The sequence below is a fragment of the Pyxicephalus adspersus genome, chromosome 12, assembly GCF_032062135.1.
Source record: "Pyxicephalus adspersus chromosome 12, UCB_Pads_2.0, whole genome shotgun sequence".
NCBI classification, from domain to species: Eukaryota; Metazoa; Chordata; class Amphibia; order Anura; family Pyxicephalidae; genus Pyxicephalus; species Pyxicephalus adspersus.
Genome location: NC_092869.1, coordinates 16850213 through 16866139, shown reverse-complemented (window position 1 = coordinate 16866139; position 15927 = coordinate 16850213). Strand labels below are relative to the sequence as shown.

The window sequence follows — 15927 nt, the reverse complement described above, 5'->3', positions numbered from 1 at the left end:
AAAAATCTCGGGCTTAACCATCCTTGCAATTTTTTTTTGCCCGAGCGAAGGTCGGGCTTAACTGCAAGGAGGTTAAGGGACAGTTAGTGAAATGACTATCGACTTTGTACAGCACTGCGTAATATGATGGCGCTATATAAATACTGTGTAGTAATAATAACTAATCAGATGATTAATATATGATTAGTTATTAATCATCTGATAAATTATGCATCATTAGTTGATATAACTTATTTTACTTAACACGTGGTAACATGTGGGACACGGGACTCCTATCAGCGAGGGACTCTCTGGAGTCCTGTGCTGATGGCTCCGCCCCCCAGGAACACCCCTGAAGGGAAATCCCTCTCCTCCACAATGCATACGGAGGAGAGGGAGTGTCTCCTTACCCCAGTGCCAGAAGTGTTAACGCCGGCCACGGTAAATAGGGAAGACAGGCTCAAGAGCTGCAGGTTGCCGACACCTTCTAGCCGGGATTAGGCGGATGGACCATTAAAAAACTATTGGGCGTTAGGCCGAAACAGACTACTGGGTAGGCTGTATCTGGCCTAAAGGCCGGAGTTTGCCGATCTCTGTTATAGATCATTGTACACACTACATTCTAGTATAGCTACAATGTGGTGAGTTAAAATAATTACTTTCATCCTTGCACCAACTCGATTCTAGCGTGTTGTCTGCTCGCCCACTGCATTCTAAACTGCTCTGTACAGAATGAAGTAAATCTTAACTTCATTTTACTAGGCTTCTCTCTAACCATTACATTTTACCTCATTCTGTACAGAGCAGTCTAAATTGGAGTATTTGGAAGAAGGCTAAATAAAATGCAGTGAGGTAAATGAGGCAAAGTGCTGTCCTCTTGCCTATTTGGTTCTAACTTACTCTGTACTGGATAGAATAGAATGGAGCGGTCGGATGGAGGTAGAGTGAAATGTTGTCAGGTGAAGAAGGCAAAATGCTGTCCTCTCTTACACTCTAATCTACCCTGCTCTGTACAGAATAGGATAGAAACACGTGGTTTGAGGGAGTAAAATATGGTAAGGAAAAAAATGCCTACTCCATTCTAGACAGCACTGTATAAAGTAATATTATTATTAATATTAGACAGTATTTATATAGTGCCAAAATATTACACAATGCTGTAAATTATGGGTTGTAAATGACAGACGGATACAAACAATGATGCAGAAGGAATAGAATGTAAGTTTATGTGTGCCTACTTCATTCTAGCTCACTCTATACAGAATAGTATAGAATGGAGTGGTTGGAGGCAGGCAGAGTGACATGCAATAGGGAAAAGAAGGCAAAGTGCTGTTCTCCTCTTGTCCACTCCACTCTGTACATAACAGGATAGAATAGAGTGGTTAAAAGGAGGAATTTAGCCTAAATACATGTAGTTTCTATATATAATAAAAAAAGATTGTGAAGAAGGTTACAACTAGATAAAACAATTTATTTCAGTCCATACTAATTTTATTAAAAAAAGTATTCTGTAAAATAATTTTAAAAATGTAGAATTCTCCCTTTATTAACATGATCTCAGAATATATTTTTATAGATTATATACAGTACATCTGCTATGATATCGTTCTTTATCCCACTCCATTTCTAGCATTCTTCCCATGCAGCTGGCTAGAGTACCGCCCTATAGAGGGAGACCTCTTCTAACCCACTCCATTCAAGCACACTTTACAGAAGGTAACGTCTAGAATGGGCATGTTTAGAGGCAGTTCTTCCTCCAGAGTGTCTAATTTAGCCAGCTCAATAGCAAGTGTGCTAGAATGCAGTTGGTTAAAGGAGGTCAACTCCATACTAACACACTCGCTATACGGGTGGCTAGATTATGCCCTCTAGGGGGGGAAACCTGTTCTAACCTACTCCTTTCTAGTACACTCGCTATAGAGCTAGCTAGATTATGCCCTCTAGCAGGAGACCTCCTCTAACCAACTCTATTCTAGCACGCTTGCTATTGAGCTGGCTAAATTGCTATTGAGACACTTTGGAGGGAGAACTTCCTCTGCCCTAGGAGGCCTATGAAAAGATTATTTTTGTGGGGTTAGGTGTTAACTTCAAAATTGAATTTGTTGAATTTGTTTTTTTATGCCAGGAACAGTATAAATAAACAACTTAGAAGGTTAGGCTGTGTTTGCACTACATACAAGCTAATTTTAGCTACAGCCTGGCTGCCCCCATTGGTTTGGAATGATTAGAGCGAAACTAAAAACAAAAAAATCATACAGATTCCTCGATGGTGCTGGTCCTTCTTTCGATCCGGTCCAGCATCTTCTTGTGATTCCTCTTCATCCTGGCATCTTTTCTTTCGGTATTATTGCTACGCCACCTGATTTCGCACTGCACAGGTGTGAAATTAGGTGACGTAGCAGCTGTGAAGGGGAAGTAAAAGGTGTTGCATTTAAATAAAAAAAAACATTTTTACTTAATTTAGAGGGGTTGTCTACCCTTCTATGTAAAGTAAAAATGTTGAGTTTAGGTACGCTTTAAATTACATTAGCTGGCTAATACCCACATCCAAGATGGCTCACAAGGGCCAAGAGACAAGTGAGCGTACTATTACGTATCACCACTCTATGGTTCCGCTTTGTGTAATTGCGTGCGTTGCAGCTTCCTGTTTGAGCTCATGCTGATGAAATAGCGTGCCTTTCTTGTGTCGAGGAAAGTGTTGTTTGGCCTGGTTATTTTATCCAGCCGAGTGCGGACAAGCGGCCAAGGGAGCTGAAACGAGTGAGTGTATGCTTTCTTGTTTTTAAAGCGGACTTGCCTTTATTTTACTTGTTTCGTGAGCCATAATCTTTATAGGTTCATTCATTAGCAGACCAAATAGTCACAGAGCGTGCAGGCGGCCTATTATCTTCTATTAGGTGTGATTTTACACTCGCTTAGTGATCCCGGTAGAGCATCTGGCTAGGTTTTGAGACTCCCTGTACACTTTCATCTGAGCACAGCATTTTCTCTGGAATTTTAGGGCCAATCACCCTTACACTCAAGAGAACTAGATTCTGTAGAACTGTTGGTCTGGTAAATACAAGATTTGAGTCTGTCTTAAACTATGTATACAGTAACACATATGCTGTGTGGAAGCATACGTTTATGCACATTGAGTTAAGAAATTGTCCTGTAAATGGAAGAGTAGGTAAATGTATATAGTGTTATCTATATTATGTAATTTTTTTTTTCAAACACCCAAGGACTAGCAAGCAGATTTTTTTTAATTATAGACCTAACTATACTAATTTAAATAATTTGACAGATTATATTAGAATCTATTTCCTTTGAGTCTGGGACACTGTAAATGTCTGTTTTAGTGCAGTTACAATGCCATGTATAAACAAGCCCTACTTTCTCAATGACTCATTTTAGCTTAGTGTTCTAGTTGTATGGTTGGTAATTTTATTATCGGTTATGACGTTTTCAAACCTTTCCAAGAAATGGGCAACAAATCAACAGTTGTTGTTCTTTCTCCTGCAAGTGCTAAATCAACAAGAGTACCTTTAAGATGAACTCGATAGTCGTAGTGACAAGACTATCGACTTTGTACAGCGCTGCGTAATTTAGTAATGCTATAAAAAATACTGTATAACAAATAATAACTCCAGGCAAACAGCTAAACACAGATACAATGCAAGGAATGATGGGGCATGTCGTTTTCTTATAGGTAGGAAGCTAACATTGAAAGCACTCTCATGTTCTTCAGTGTTGAGCCGGAAATGGGAATGTTCGACTGCATAATCCAACACATTATTCAAAATAATTTTTTAAATTGAATATTTCTCATTATTTAGTGTGTTGCTGTTTTTTCATTTTTATTGTGAGGATTGTATTGTAGCTTCTTAAAACAGGTAAATTCTTGTTCTACTTGTTTTTATTTCTGAAATGTGAGAACAATAAATTAAGTAATTTTTATGGGCAAATGGGGATTTTTGAAATCTTTTATCTTTTCCCTGGTTCCATAGTTTTATCAGAACAGTATGTTTTTGTATTTGGTGAAAAATGTCAGAGGAGATAATATTACTTTTGTTATTAATATATAGTATTTATTTAGAGCCAACATATTACACAGCGCTGTACATTAAATAGGGGCTGCTAATGACAGACAAATGCAGACAATGACAGGGTTTTAAGAGAGTTTTTTCATGTCATTAGTGTACTCTGTTCTTTTGCTCTTGCACATGTTAAAGAGCTAGGATGAGCTCCTGGATATAACAGATGACTGAACACAGCTACTAGCATCCCTTCCATCTCATTAGAACAGTGCACTGTTTCTAGTTTTTCTTTAAATGTCAGCCAGCTAACGGAACCTCAAGATATAATGTCCTGTAAAAATTGAAGACAATTGAATATAAGAGGGACATTCCTTTTATATACAATACAATTCTTTTTTAAATAAAAGGGTGAAGGGGAGCACAGAGCTTTCTGCGATGCATGAGTCATGGATCCCAGGAGGCTTCTGGTTCTGCCCGATGTCGTCCATGTACAGAAGGCTCTTTTTTTTCAGGGGTAAAAAAAATTCTGACCTCATCCATGGGCAGTTAGATTGGCACTCTGATTTATCGTTTAAGAGCAAAGTAGATGGGTGCCTGGTGCTTCCTCCACGCCAGGACGAAGTGGATACTGGGACGACGCAGGATTCGATCTAGGAAATCCCTGGGTAAGTTTTTTCCCCTCAGTTTACTTCTGCTTTAACAAGGTGACAATGCTTTTCATTTTATGTATTAAAATGGTATGTAAACAGGGTAGTTGTAGACAGACACATAGGTCTAAAAGGGTCTGCAGCGTCTGAGCCAGACGCAATCTTTTGGCACTTTTGAGTGGGAATGGGCAAATATATGTAGCATGTGCATCTCGTTGTGGCCAATGCCTGGCCAGGAAGAAGATGGCGGTGCCTGTGACAGAATTTGAAAAGGTGAGTGTATTTAAGTTGCCATCAGGCCATCACCTGTCCCTTCTGCAATAAACCTGCCTGGTGACTATTTTAAAATGGTACTATAATTATTTTACAGATAAGTACTCTGCTTTAAGCCCCCTAGCGTTCTAATTCTGTCCGTAGTTCCATGCAAAAAGTGTTACATTTTTTTGCATGGAAATTCATTTTACATTGTAGACCTATAATTCTTAGGCATAACTCACCGAAATATGGCCAATATTTAATAAATGTAGTACATTTAACAATAAACTTAAAAAAAAAAACAGAAAAATCTGTTAAAAAAAAGGTAAACATGTACTATAACTGTACAGTAGCATGTATGTAATATAATATATATATATTATATATATATATATAAAGATTTCTTTGTATTGGACTCAATACAGCTTTTTTGTATTGAATCCAATACAAAATTATTTGAATTTCCCGCCACTCCTCCTACCCGCACTGACATCACCGGGAAACCGGAGATCATCTCTGCAGTCGCCGGCTGGAGATCGGAGGAAGAAGACATGTCCTGAGGAGCTGCAGGGACCAGCAGGATGCCGGGGGACAGCAACAGAACAAGGTAAGTGTGTTTTTTTGTTTTAGGCGACCCCAAGTGTGACTCGGGATTACCGCTTTTTGCATGGTAAATCCACCTCGAGTCACACTCGGGATTACTACTGGGGGTTAAAGTGGAACTGTCAATAAAAAAAAATGGCATATCCCTTTTATATAAAGGTAAAAAAACAAAATATTATTAAACAGAATTTATAAAGCGCTAATATTATTATTATTATTATTATTATTAAACAGGATTTATATTGCGAACATTTACAGCAGGCTACGTCACCTGATCTCACACCTGCGCTGTGCGAGATTGGGTGACATAGCTGGAAGAAGGCTAAAGATGGGGCGCCTAGCGCTTCCTTTCCAACGTTGAAAAATTCCAGGACGGTGCGAGATGCAATCGAGGGATTTGTGTAATTAAAGTTAGGTGTAAGCGGCATACACAACTAATATGTATAAATATAACTTTGATTTGATATGAATATGTACTCCCTTGTGATCACAATTCTTTTTTTGTATTTGCTTTTGTGCTTGTGTTTTTTTTTCCACAATAATAACCATATCATAGTGCAGCTAAACAATTTTTGTTTGTGTTACAGATCAGTAATGTACCTATTTTTTACTTTTGCTATTTTTTTTTTTTACTATTCTTATTATGGAACATGGCCTTCTAGTTTGCTGACCGAGCCCTGAACTGACATTCTGACTTCAGTTCCAAGCCTTCTATTCCAAACCTTCTATTTGACTGTCATGTTAGAAGTAATGCAGAGTGCGTCATTAAATAGGATTACAGGGTCTCAATATGTTCCAATTTTGCTATAATATATTATCTTGTACTGTCCTTACTAGTGTGATTATCACTCATTGCCAATAAATGAGATTGTCTTCTTCATGTGCAACATTAAGGCTTAGTCTACACAGACGTTTTCCCCAGTGTTTAACCTGAGGCTTTAAAAGCCCATGTTTGAAATTCCTGTGCATTCCAATGGGCTAATCTACACCAGGACATTTCCTTGGCGCACGTTTGTGAGTGTTATCTATAACGTTGCTTGCAACGTTTCAAAAATTCAAACGTGGGGTTAGGGCTGGAAAAAACAGGTAAACGCTTCTGTTGATTTCAATGGGGTGCTTTCCAACATTTATAAGCACTTGAAACGGAAACACATTAAAAATGCAGGAAACCGTGACATAGACATTTTCCAGCTCTTTAAAGGCAAGCTTTAAAACGCTAATAAAAGGGCATATAAACACAGTAGAAACGTTTACATGCGTTTTTTAAAAACGTCTGTGTAGACCCAGCCTAAATGATACAGTAGGGGAGTAACCTCTTATATGGTAATAAAGATATCATGCAGCTTTTAGAAGTAGGGGCTATGGTCCATTTTTCTGCCCAATTCCCCTCATAACATATACCCTTTTTTTTTTTTTTACAGGTGAAAAAAAAAAAAAAAAAAGGTAATTTTTACTTTTATGTAAAGTTAAAACATTTGGTGATCGGTCTGCTTTAAGCTGTATATATCGGGAATTGTTTGCTATGAGATTTTTCAATGTTTCATGTATACCAGGCGTCTCCAACCCCCGGCTGCAGCGGTCTGACAGGTGGGCCGTGAGAGCATGTGGTTCGCATCTCTGGCTGCTGCTCCCCCAGCAGGGTCCAGAGAAGGACACCGCTTGAGGGGGGGGGGCGCACTGGCCAGAGCCGCGGCCCATGTCCCCCGTACAAATTGCAGGCTCAGGGCAGTGGGTGGGTTGTGTCCCTGGAGCCTGGCCTGAGTGGGCGGGTTCTGGCAGTATGATGTCGCTCAAGGGGAAAGGGGAAGTTTTTTCCCCTTTGAGTGACACAGGTCTCCGGACCATGTTTTGCTTTTTTCGACTAGATTTATTATACTTTAAGGCTTAAAGCAAAATATGTAATTCCTTTTGCTTTCATATGTAACCATGTATATAATGATGTCTATTTTATTTTGCAGGATGCCGGGCTTAAGTTGTCGATTTTACCAGCACAAGTTCCCAGAAGTAGATGATGTGGTTATGGTTAATGTTCGGTCTATTGCAGAGATGGGAGCATATGTCAGTCTCTTAGAATATAACAACATAGAGGGCATGATTCTCCTCAGTGAGCTCTCGAGAAGGCGCATTCGTTCCATAAACAAACTTATCCGCATTGGCAGGAATGAGTGTGTGGTAGTAATAAGAGTAGATAAGGACAAAGGTATGGCTACATATTTTCTCTTTTATTAAGCATCTCATAAATATATTCTGGATCTTGGAAGATCAAGCTTGAATCATTTGTGTGTGAATGTGTAATATAAGAGCTTGTTAGGCTTTAAAAAGTATTTTTTTTTTATAAAATTGGTTTAATTCTAACCTTGCTTCTACTCTCGTTCTCTGCTTTGTGCTCATTTCTTTCATGGAGAAGACATGGAAGTAAAACCAGTGCTGTCTATTGAATAAGGTCACCTCACCTGCTAGACAATTTTGTGCTGTTTTGTTAAAAGTTGGTATACGTGTCTCTACAGTTTGGTTTTGTAGATACCCTACAAGTCTGATAATGCTTCAGCTAGTGTTGGAAATTTACTCCCCCCCCCCCATCTCTTCCCAAGGGCTCATTCGCACTAGTCGTGTGGAAGTGCATATGTTAACACAACAAACATGCTTCGGCAATTAGTTGCCTTTCATTTTTATACTAAACGCACCTTACTAGTTGCACTGGAGTGCATTTGGATTTTAGTACACAATTGTAAAACATCTTGATTTTGCTTGCCCTGTACACCATAGAAAACTACTTGGTAGGAAGGTGATCTTATGGTTAATGTGGGGAGAGGATCCAAAAAAACTTTCCATTGCAAGTGAAAAAAATGTCTTTGAACTGTAGAATCTTTAGCAATACAAGTGCATCTAGCTTTTTAATATGCTTGAAATTGCAGGATATATAGATTTGTCAAAAAGAAGAGTGTCGCCAGAGGAGGCATTAAAATGTGAAGATAAATTTACCAAGTCTAAAACAGTAAGTCTGCACCCTGGTAATAATTATAAATGATATACTTGTACAGTCCCAGAAATTTTTTTAAGCCAGGTGGAGGGAAGCTGTAGCCGGGTGGTAAAAAAGTGGACAGGGCAAGACGCAGCAAATTTATTACTCTTTTAGAACTCTGTTATTTATGCTAGAGGTATCCAGTAACCCCTACTATTGTGTCAGTGTTCTACCTACCCCTATACTTTTTTCCACCTTTATAATGCCTGACTTGTTTTTCCATTTTTTTTGTGGTATGTCCAAACTGTTCAGTGCTGTGTATTTTAATCTAACTGCCTAGAGTTCCATATTTAATAGTGTAATCCCTTGTAGTAGTGTAATATTTTTATCAATGTGGTGTAACAACCAGGCTAGTTTACATTAGCATTTGCCCCTCCTGAGTACCTACTGGCAACTTCTAAGCACCTGGGATTGGTTAGCTGGGCTTTTTCGGGCCTAGCAGTTTTTCAAGCAGCAGTGGTTCCTGGCAAGAGGAAAAAAAGGGGTAAACGCAGCAAATGCAACCTTACTGCCAGTGTGAATTCAGCCTAACTTCAGGTGTGGCCTCTTAGCGCTAAACCTAGGTAACGTAAAACTTTTGTGGAAAAAAAATTTCACTTGATCTGTCCACGAACTGAGCCCAGTGAGTCCCACGCTTGCTTAGCTTCCTTCTTTCTGATGCTCACTGTTTCATCAAGTGCTCATCTCATTAGGCATGTGTGAGATTGAGCGCTTTTTTTTTACATTATAGGAAAGCCCCTGATAAAATTTTCCTGATGTTCGGCATGCGCAAAAAAAGCAGCCCACAGCCACCTGACATATATGACACAAATATTCTATGGGCAAAAAAAACTGCCTGTGACTCCTAGGCGCACTTGCTTTTGAAACAGGAACCCCAATGTTGTATTTTCACAAGCTTTGACAATTCTGATCCTATATCTTAAAAAAAAAAATAAAAGCTGGGGTACTGCAATTGTGGTTACTACTATGATTGTTCCCTGTGCACCCTGAAAATTTCAAGACATTATGATATAGGGTTTGGGAGATATGAAAGTTTATACACAGAGTTTGTAAGTCAGTTACACACACCTCTCAGACTGCTCCAATGATGTCATTACACATGCCCACTCATGCGGATACATTGTTACGCAATGTTTTTGTTTTGTTTTTTTCAAAAGAAGACTCAGTTGAGATATAGAATAGGGGAGGGTCAGCCTGTGTCCTGATCTCATCCTAGCTGTGCTTTGTTCTTCACTTTCCACCAGGCTCTTATCAGCCGAGAACAGAGCAGCCTCTGTCCATTCAGAGGATTAGAGCTGCTGCCAAGAGCTGGGCGGAGGGGGCAGGGCAGCCAGGCCCTTTGCTAAAATGTTGTTCTCCACCATGAGCCATGCATGATACACACATCAGACAGGTTTCTTAAATACAGACACTTTAGACTAGTGTGAATGTCATTTGCTCATCTAGCCATTATTTCAAAAGCAAATTAGTTTTGCTTGTCTTATACTACAGTGCCATTTATAAGGTACCACAGTGCATCATGTTCGGTGTGTCAGGTGTGTGCATTATGTACTTGATGCATTTACTGTTGAATTATACTACAGGTTTACAGTATTCTACGTCATGTAGCTGAAGTTTTGGAATACACAAAAGATGAGCAACTAGAAAGTTTATATCAAAGAACTGCCTGGGTGTTTGATGAAAAATACAAGAGGCCAGGATATGGAGCCTATGATGCCTTCAAGCATGCAGTCTCGTAAGTTCAATGTTTTGGAATTGATAAGGCAGGATCTGCTTTTAATTCAAATTAAAACATACTGTAATCAATTTTATCTAAGCAAGCCTTTTTTTTTAAACCTTGATGTTAAACCTTTCTCTCCACAGAGATCCATCAGTTCTGGATGGACTAGATTTAGTAGAAGAGGAAAGAAGAGTTCTTATCGATAATATTAACAGACGTCTTACTCCACAAGCTGTGAAAATAAGAGCAGGTAACTACAGTAATGCTTCAGCTAGTGTTGGAAATTTACTCCCCCCCCCCCCCCATCTCTTCCCAAGGGCTCATTCGCACTAGTCGTGTGGAAGTGCATATGTTAACACAACAAACAACATGCTTCGGCAATTAGTTGCCTTTCATTTTTATACTAAACGCACCTTACTAGTTGCACTGGAGTGCATTTGGATTTTAGTACACAATTGTAAAACATCTTGATTTTGCTTGCCCTGTACACCATAGAAAACTACTTGGTAGGAAGGTGATCTTATGGTTAATGTGGGGAGAGGATCCAAAAAAACTTTCCATTGCAAGTGGAAAAAATTGTCTTTGAACTGTAGAATCTTTAGCAATACAAGTGCATCTAGCTTTTTAATATGCTTGAAATTGCAGGATATATAGATAGAGATAATATAATATTAACAGACGTCTTACTCCACAAGCTGTGAAAATAAGAGCAGGTAACTACAGTAATATGTATAATGTTTCAATCATTGCACAGTTTAATTTAGAAACATCACCAGAAAAATCAACAGTTTTACATGGACTACAAATTACCAGATTCTGCTAGAAGTAGGAAAAACCTTTAAGCTTACATTTCCAATTTTTGCCTGTGTTTGCCTGTGTCACTTCCGTAAGGACTTTTTTTTTTTTTTTTTTGCCAAAGGGCTTTGTCACTTTTTTTGTTGCAGATGTAGTCACCAGCAGTAGAATAGGTTTTGAGAACACAGCGGGGAGCTTCCAGGCATCCAGTGTGCTAAAACTACTTCCTGAGGGAGCCTGTTCCATATTTCTCACAGACCTTATTGTGAAGAATTCCTTCCTTATGCAGAGATTAAACTTTTTTTTTTTCCTCCAGATTTAAAGAGTGCCCCCTTTATAATTGTGAAGAAAGGTCGCTATATGGACCATTTTAAAAGGGGTAAAGAAAGGTCACTCTATGGATCATTTATTAGGGTAATCATACACCCCCCTTAAACGCCTCTTAAGGGGGAACAGATTCAGCTCAGATAATCACTTCATATTGCTGAGCTCTTTCATTCCTCTATTAGTTTAATTGCCCTTCTCTGCAATTCCACAATATCCTTTTTGTGAACTTGTTCCCAAAAAAGGAACTGCATATTTCAGATGAGGTCTGACTATTTATGAACTATCAAAACCCCTAGATCCTTTTTCCATTTTTGACCCATTTCCTATAGACCAGTGGTCGCCAACCTTTTTGGTCCGGCTGACCACTAAAATGACCGGTAATCATTATGACATAATCTCGCCCACTCCCCCATCACAGATCTGAGCTTGCGATTGGAGAGTGGGCAGGTTGTGTGCGGGGACACAGCCCGCCCACTTCCCTGAGTGGAGAACTGTACTGGGGACGTGGTCCGCGGCTTTGGCCGTGAGTCCCCCCAGCAGGGCCACCGGTTGGCGACCGCTGTAAAGCTGCGTACACACTTGCAATTTTTGTTGTTGGAAAGGATCTTTCACGATCCTTTCCAACGACAAGGGAGTGCACGATGCATGAACGGTGCTGTACATACAGCACCGTTCATGCTCTATGGAGAGGGGAGGGGGAGAGCGACGGAGCGGCACCCTGCTGCGTTAATCTGATGCCTTCTCTCTCTTCTATCTATCCTTATTATAAAACTAGTTTTCACCAAAAATATTACTATATAAAGTAATGACAAAGTTGTTACTGTCAAAGGATAATAGTATTATTGTGTATATTTTGCCAAATACAGGCAAAAAATGGAAATGTAAAAATTTCCCTTCTCCGTAAGGGGTGTGCAGGCACCAGAGCTAAGGAAAGTCCAAATTAAATGGGACTAAATGTATTTTGTTGATTAGGCTTTCAGGATTTGAAATGAAAATCATATAGCCAAAATGTTATCATGATCTACAAAATTATTTCATATTTTTTCATATGTAAATGCATACTATTTGTCAATATAATTCTTTCTATTTTCCTTTTTTTTATGTTATAGAAAGTTCAAGTTGTCAATGCCAAAGTAATACAAGGGGCAAGCAATGTGTTGCAATAAATTAGAATTTATCTGGCTGCAAGTAGTTACCGGTAATACTGCCTGCAAGCCCCTCCACAGCCTTGTCTTCTTCAAAACTGTTTCAGCTGGGCACTCTGCATGCTATGTATGCACGACACCTTAATCTGTACTCCACTTAGTAAAAGTGTACAGTACAATTTCTATAGGAAGACAAAGAAATTGGCACAAAGGTATTTTATTGTAAACTGCCACAAAGTACTAAGGGGCTAAGAGTGCATTTCTGTTTCTAAAATCTAGATTCTCTTCCATAATTGGTTTTCAGTTGGTATACTATATAATTGGAAGGATAAATGAGAAAGAAAGTCCCAAGTTTACCATTATTCTTTTTTTATATATATTTTTATAGATATTGAAGTAGCATGCTATGGGTATGAAGGCATTGATGCAGTGAAAGATGCACTACGAGCAGGACTTGGTTGTTCAACAGAAAATATGCCGATAAAGGTAAGGTTGTTCTTCATATAAAAACTGTTACTACTTAGTTCGCCAATGGGTTCTTTTCAGTGCAGCTTTCCATACAATAAATACAGTTGTGTTCAGAATATTCTGGTGGAAAAAGTAAATAAAGCTTAAAATCCTAATGGCTTTACTTCATACATGCAAAAGCATTGGGAACACTGCACATTTTGTTCTAAATCAAAACACAGAAAAATGTATCAAATTTGTGTTATTCTTTTATCAGAGGGGTGAGAAAAGAGAATATTGGCCTGCTCAATATAAGTGTCTACATTCTCTTTTACGAACTCAATCATTTATTGTATAAACTGAAAAAATGTTTCAAGATTTTGCATTACTTTGATTCTTTAAACTAATATACAAATATTTCTGAGATCTAGTGCACATCTGTGTTGCATGGAGTTGATCGAACTTTTGACACCTGTAAAGAGGTATTCCAGCCCAGAATTATTGGACTACATTCCACAATTTTGCATTTCTTGATTTTGCCTTAGAAACCGCATTTTTGATGATGTTCCACAAGTTTTGGATTAAGACCTTGGGGATTAGGCTCTTTAACATCAATCTTGTTGGTTTGGAACCAAGGAGTTGCTTGTTTACTGGTGTGTTTGGTCTTATCTTGGTAAACCATCCATTTCAATGGCATTTCCTCTTGGACAAAAGGAAACATGATCTCCAATTATTTTGATGTGTTAAAACTGATCCCTGTATATGATAAGTTGGCCTAGTACCATAGATTCTTGCACCACCACTGTCTTTGCAGTATACTGTGGTTTGAAATAAATGTTTGGAAGTCATCCGACAAACTGTCTGTGGCCTCTCAAACCAAATGGAACAATTTTCATCTGTACACAAAATGTTGCACTGTTTCCTGTGTAACCTTCGTATCTTTTTTTTCATCATTGGAACTTTGCGTGGGCTTCTTGGGTATCTTGTCTATACCCTAAATTCTTCATTGAACATTTCCTTTTTGTTTACAAGTAGTACTGCTATTTCATATATTTTTTTTTTTCTACCTGTTTAGATAAACTTGATTGCTCCTCCTCGTTATGTAATGACCACAACAACTTTGGAAAGGACTGAAGGTCTTTCTGTACTCAATCAAGCAATGTCAGTAATCAAAGAGAGAATTGAAGAGAAAAGAGGTGTTTTTAATGTCCAGATGGAGGTATGGCGTCTAAGCAAAATATATGCTTTACTATAAAATTTATAATCTAAACTTGTTCCATACAAGCAATTTTAAATATACAGTGTATTTTTGTGTGACCATGCAAGCAGAATACAAACAACTCTGAAGCTGCCTCAATGGCAGTGATTGGAGAGACTGCATACAGTAACTGCTGCCATGAGATTATAACTTTATGCAAGAGATAGCAAAATAAACCAACCACTGTATCCTCACTGCAGTTCGTTAGAAGCAGTTGAGAGTCTCTGAAGGTAGCTGGAAGATAGTTGTATGCTATAGTTAGATAAAATTAAGCTTGTTGTCCATTAGGCCCATTGTAAATGCCTAATCCCCGTCCTTGACCTATCAATGTTTCTATGTAGCAAGCCAAAGACTAATACACAAGGCATCGAGACAAAACTATTAAAACTGCTTAAAACATGTTAACATACTATAGTCTGAATGCAGTTCGCATGGCAGTAAAATTTTTGGTTGATCTTTGTTTCAGCTTTGTTTTAATGCATAGGTTTTTAGTTTGAAAAAAGTGATGGGTCGAGTGTAAATTGGTATCTAGATGCGCAAAACTAAGATCCACACACTGTAATAGACCAAATACTCAATGGATTAATTCCACTGTGATGATCAACCACACCTTTTACATTTAAAAGGTAGATTGCAAGTATGGAATTTTAAAAAAATATATAATTTTCCTAGGATTCAAGTCCTTACAGATAATTAGGGGTCTCTCACTAACCTTGGAGACCTAGTATTAGTTTTTATTTTATTATTATTTTTTTTCCTCTGTGCATACTTCCTGTGCTGCTATAAAAAAAAAATGGGTATGGCTGTTGATAAAAGGATGGCAGTGGATGGATGGAGTGGTCACCAACCTTTTTGGTCCAGCGGACCACTAAAATGACCGGCGATCATTATGACATAACCCCGCCCACTCCCCCATCGCGGATCTGAGCCTGCGATTGGAGAGTGGGCAGGTTGTGTGCAGGGACACAGTCCACCCACCTCCCTGAGCGGAGAACTGTACTGGGGACGTTGTCCGTGGCTCTGGCTGTGAGTCCCCTCAGCGGGCCACCAGTTGGCGACCGCTGCTAAAGACTATTATGAAGCATGTATGTTTAAATGTAACTTTATATTTATCCATATTACATATAATTTGCTACCCAATCCAGGGTAGCAAGGGATTTATACACACAGCACAAACCCTTAGTTAAGATTGATCTTTTTTCTTTTCATTTCTTTTTCATTTCAATTGCTTGAACAATTCACTCTTCTCAAGTTTAGACTTTGAAATACTTCTCTGTGTATTGCCTATAAACATACAAAAGTTCATTAACTAAAACTAGGCTTTGAGCTGTCATGGCTGCTCTCCTGAAGAAATTACTAGTTATGTCTTATGAACAATTAGTCTAGCACAGTGATACTGATTGTCAGAATGCCTTATTCTTTTTGTTCTGCATCAGCAACCCAAAAAGCGTTGTAGTTGAAGCTGCTGCTGTTAACATTCACAAAGCAATTGACTAGTAAAATCAAACTGAACATTTAGTTCTGCAGGTTCTTTTAGTGTGAAATGCTGAAACGCAACTATGATTTTTAGCCCAAGGTTGTCACAGATACAGATGAAACTGAGCTTGCAAGACAGTTGGAACGGCTGGAGAAGGAAAATGCAGAAGTTGATGGAGATGATGATGCAGATGAAATGGAAGCAAAAGCAGAAGATTAACAGAATTTTTTTTT

The 15927-nt window shown here is 38.6% G+C and overlaps 1 protein-coding gene across 1 annotated transcript; it reads left to right on the top strand.

Moving 5' to 3' along the window:
• The first annotated feature begins 2591 nt into the window (after positions 1-2591).
• Positions 2592-15927, top strand: EIF2S1 (eukaryotic translation initiation factor 2 subunit alpha). The gene is made up of 8 exons (XM_072429093.1): positions 2592-2739; positions 7462-7703; positions 8419-8498; positions 10109-10260; positions 10389-10495; positions 12901-12998; positions 14035-14178; positions 15788-15927. The coding sequence occupies exons 2-8, from the start codon at positions 7463-7465 to the stop codon at positions 15911-15913; spliced, it is 948 nt and encodes a 315-aa protein (XP_072285194.1). The 5' UTR covers positions 2592-2739; position 7462; the 3' UTR covers positions 15914-15927.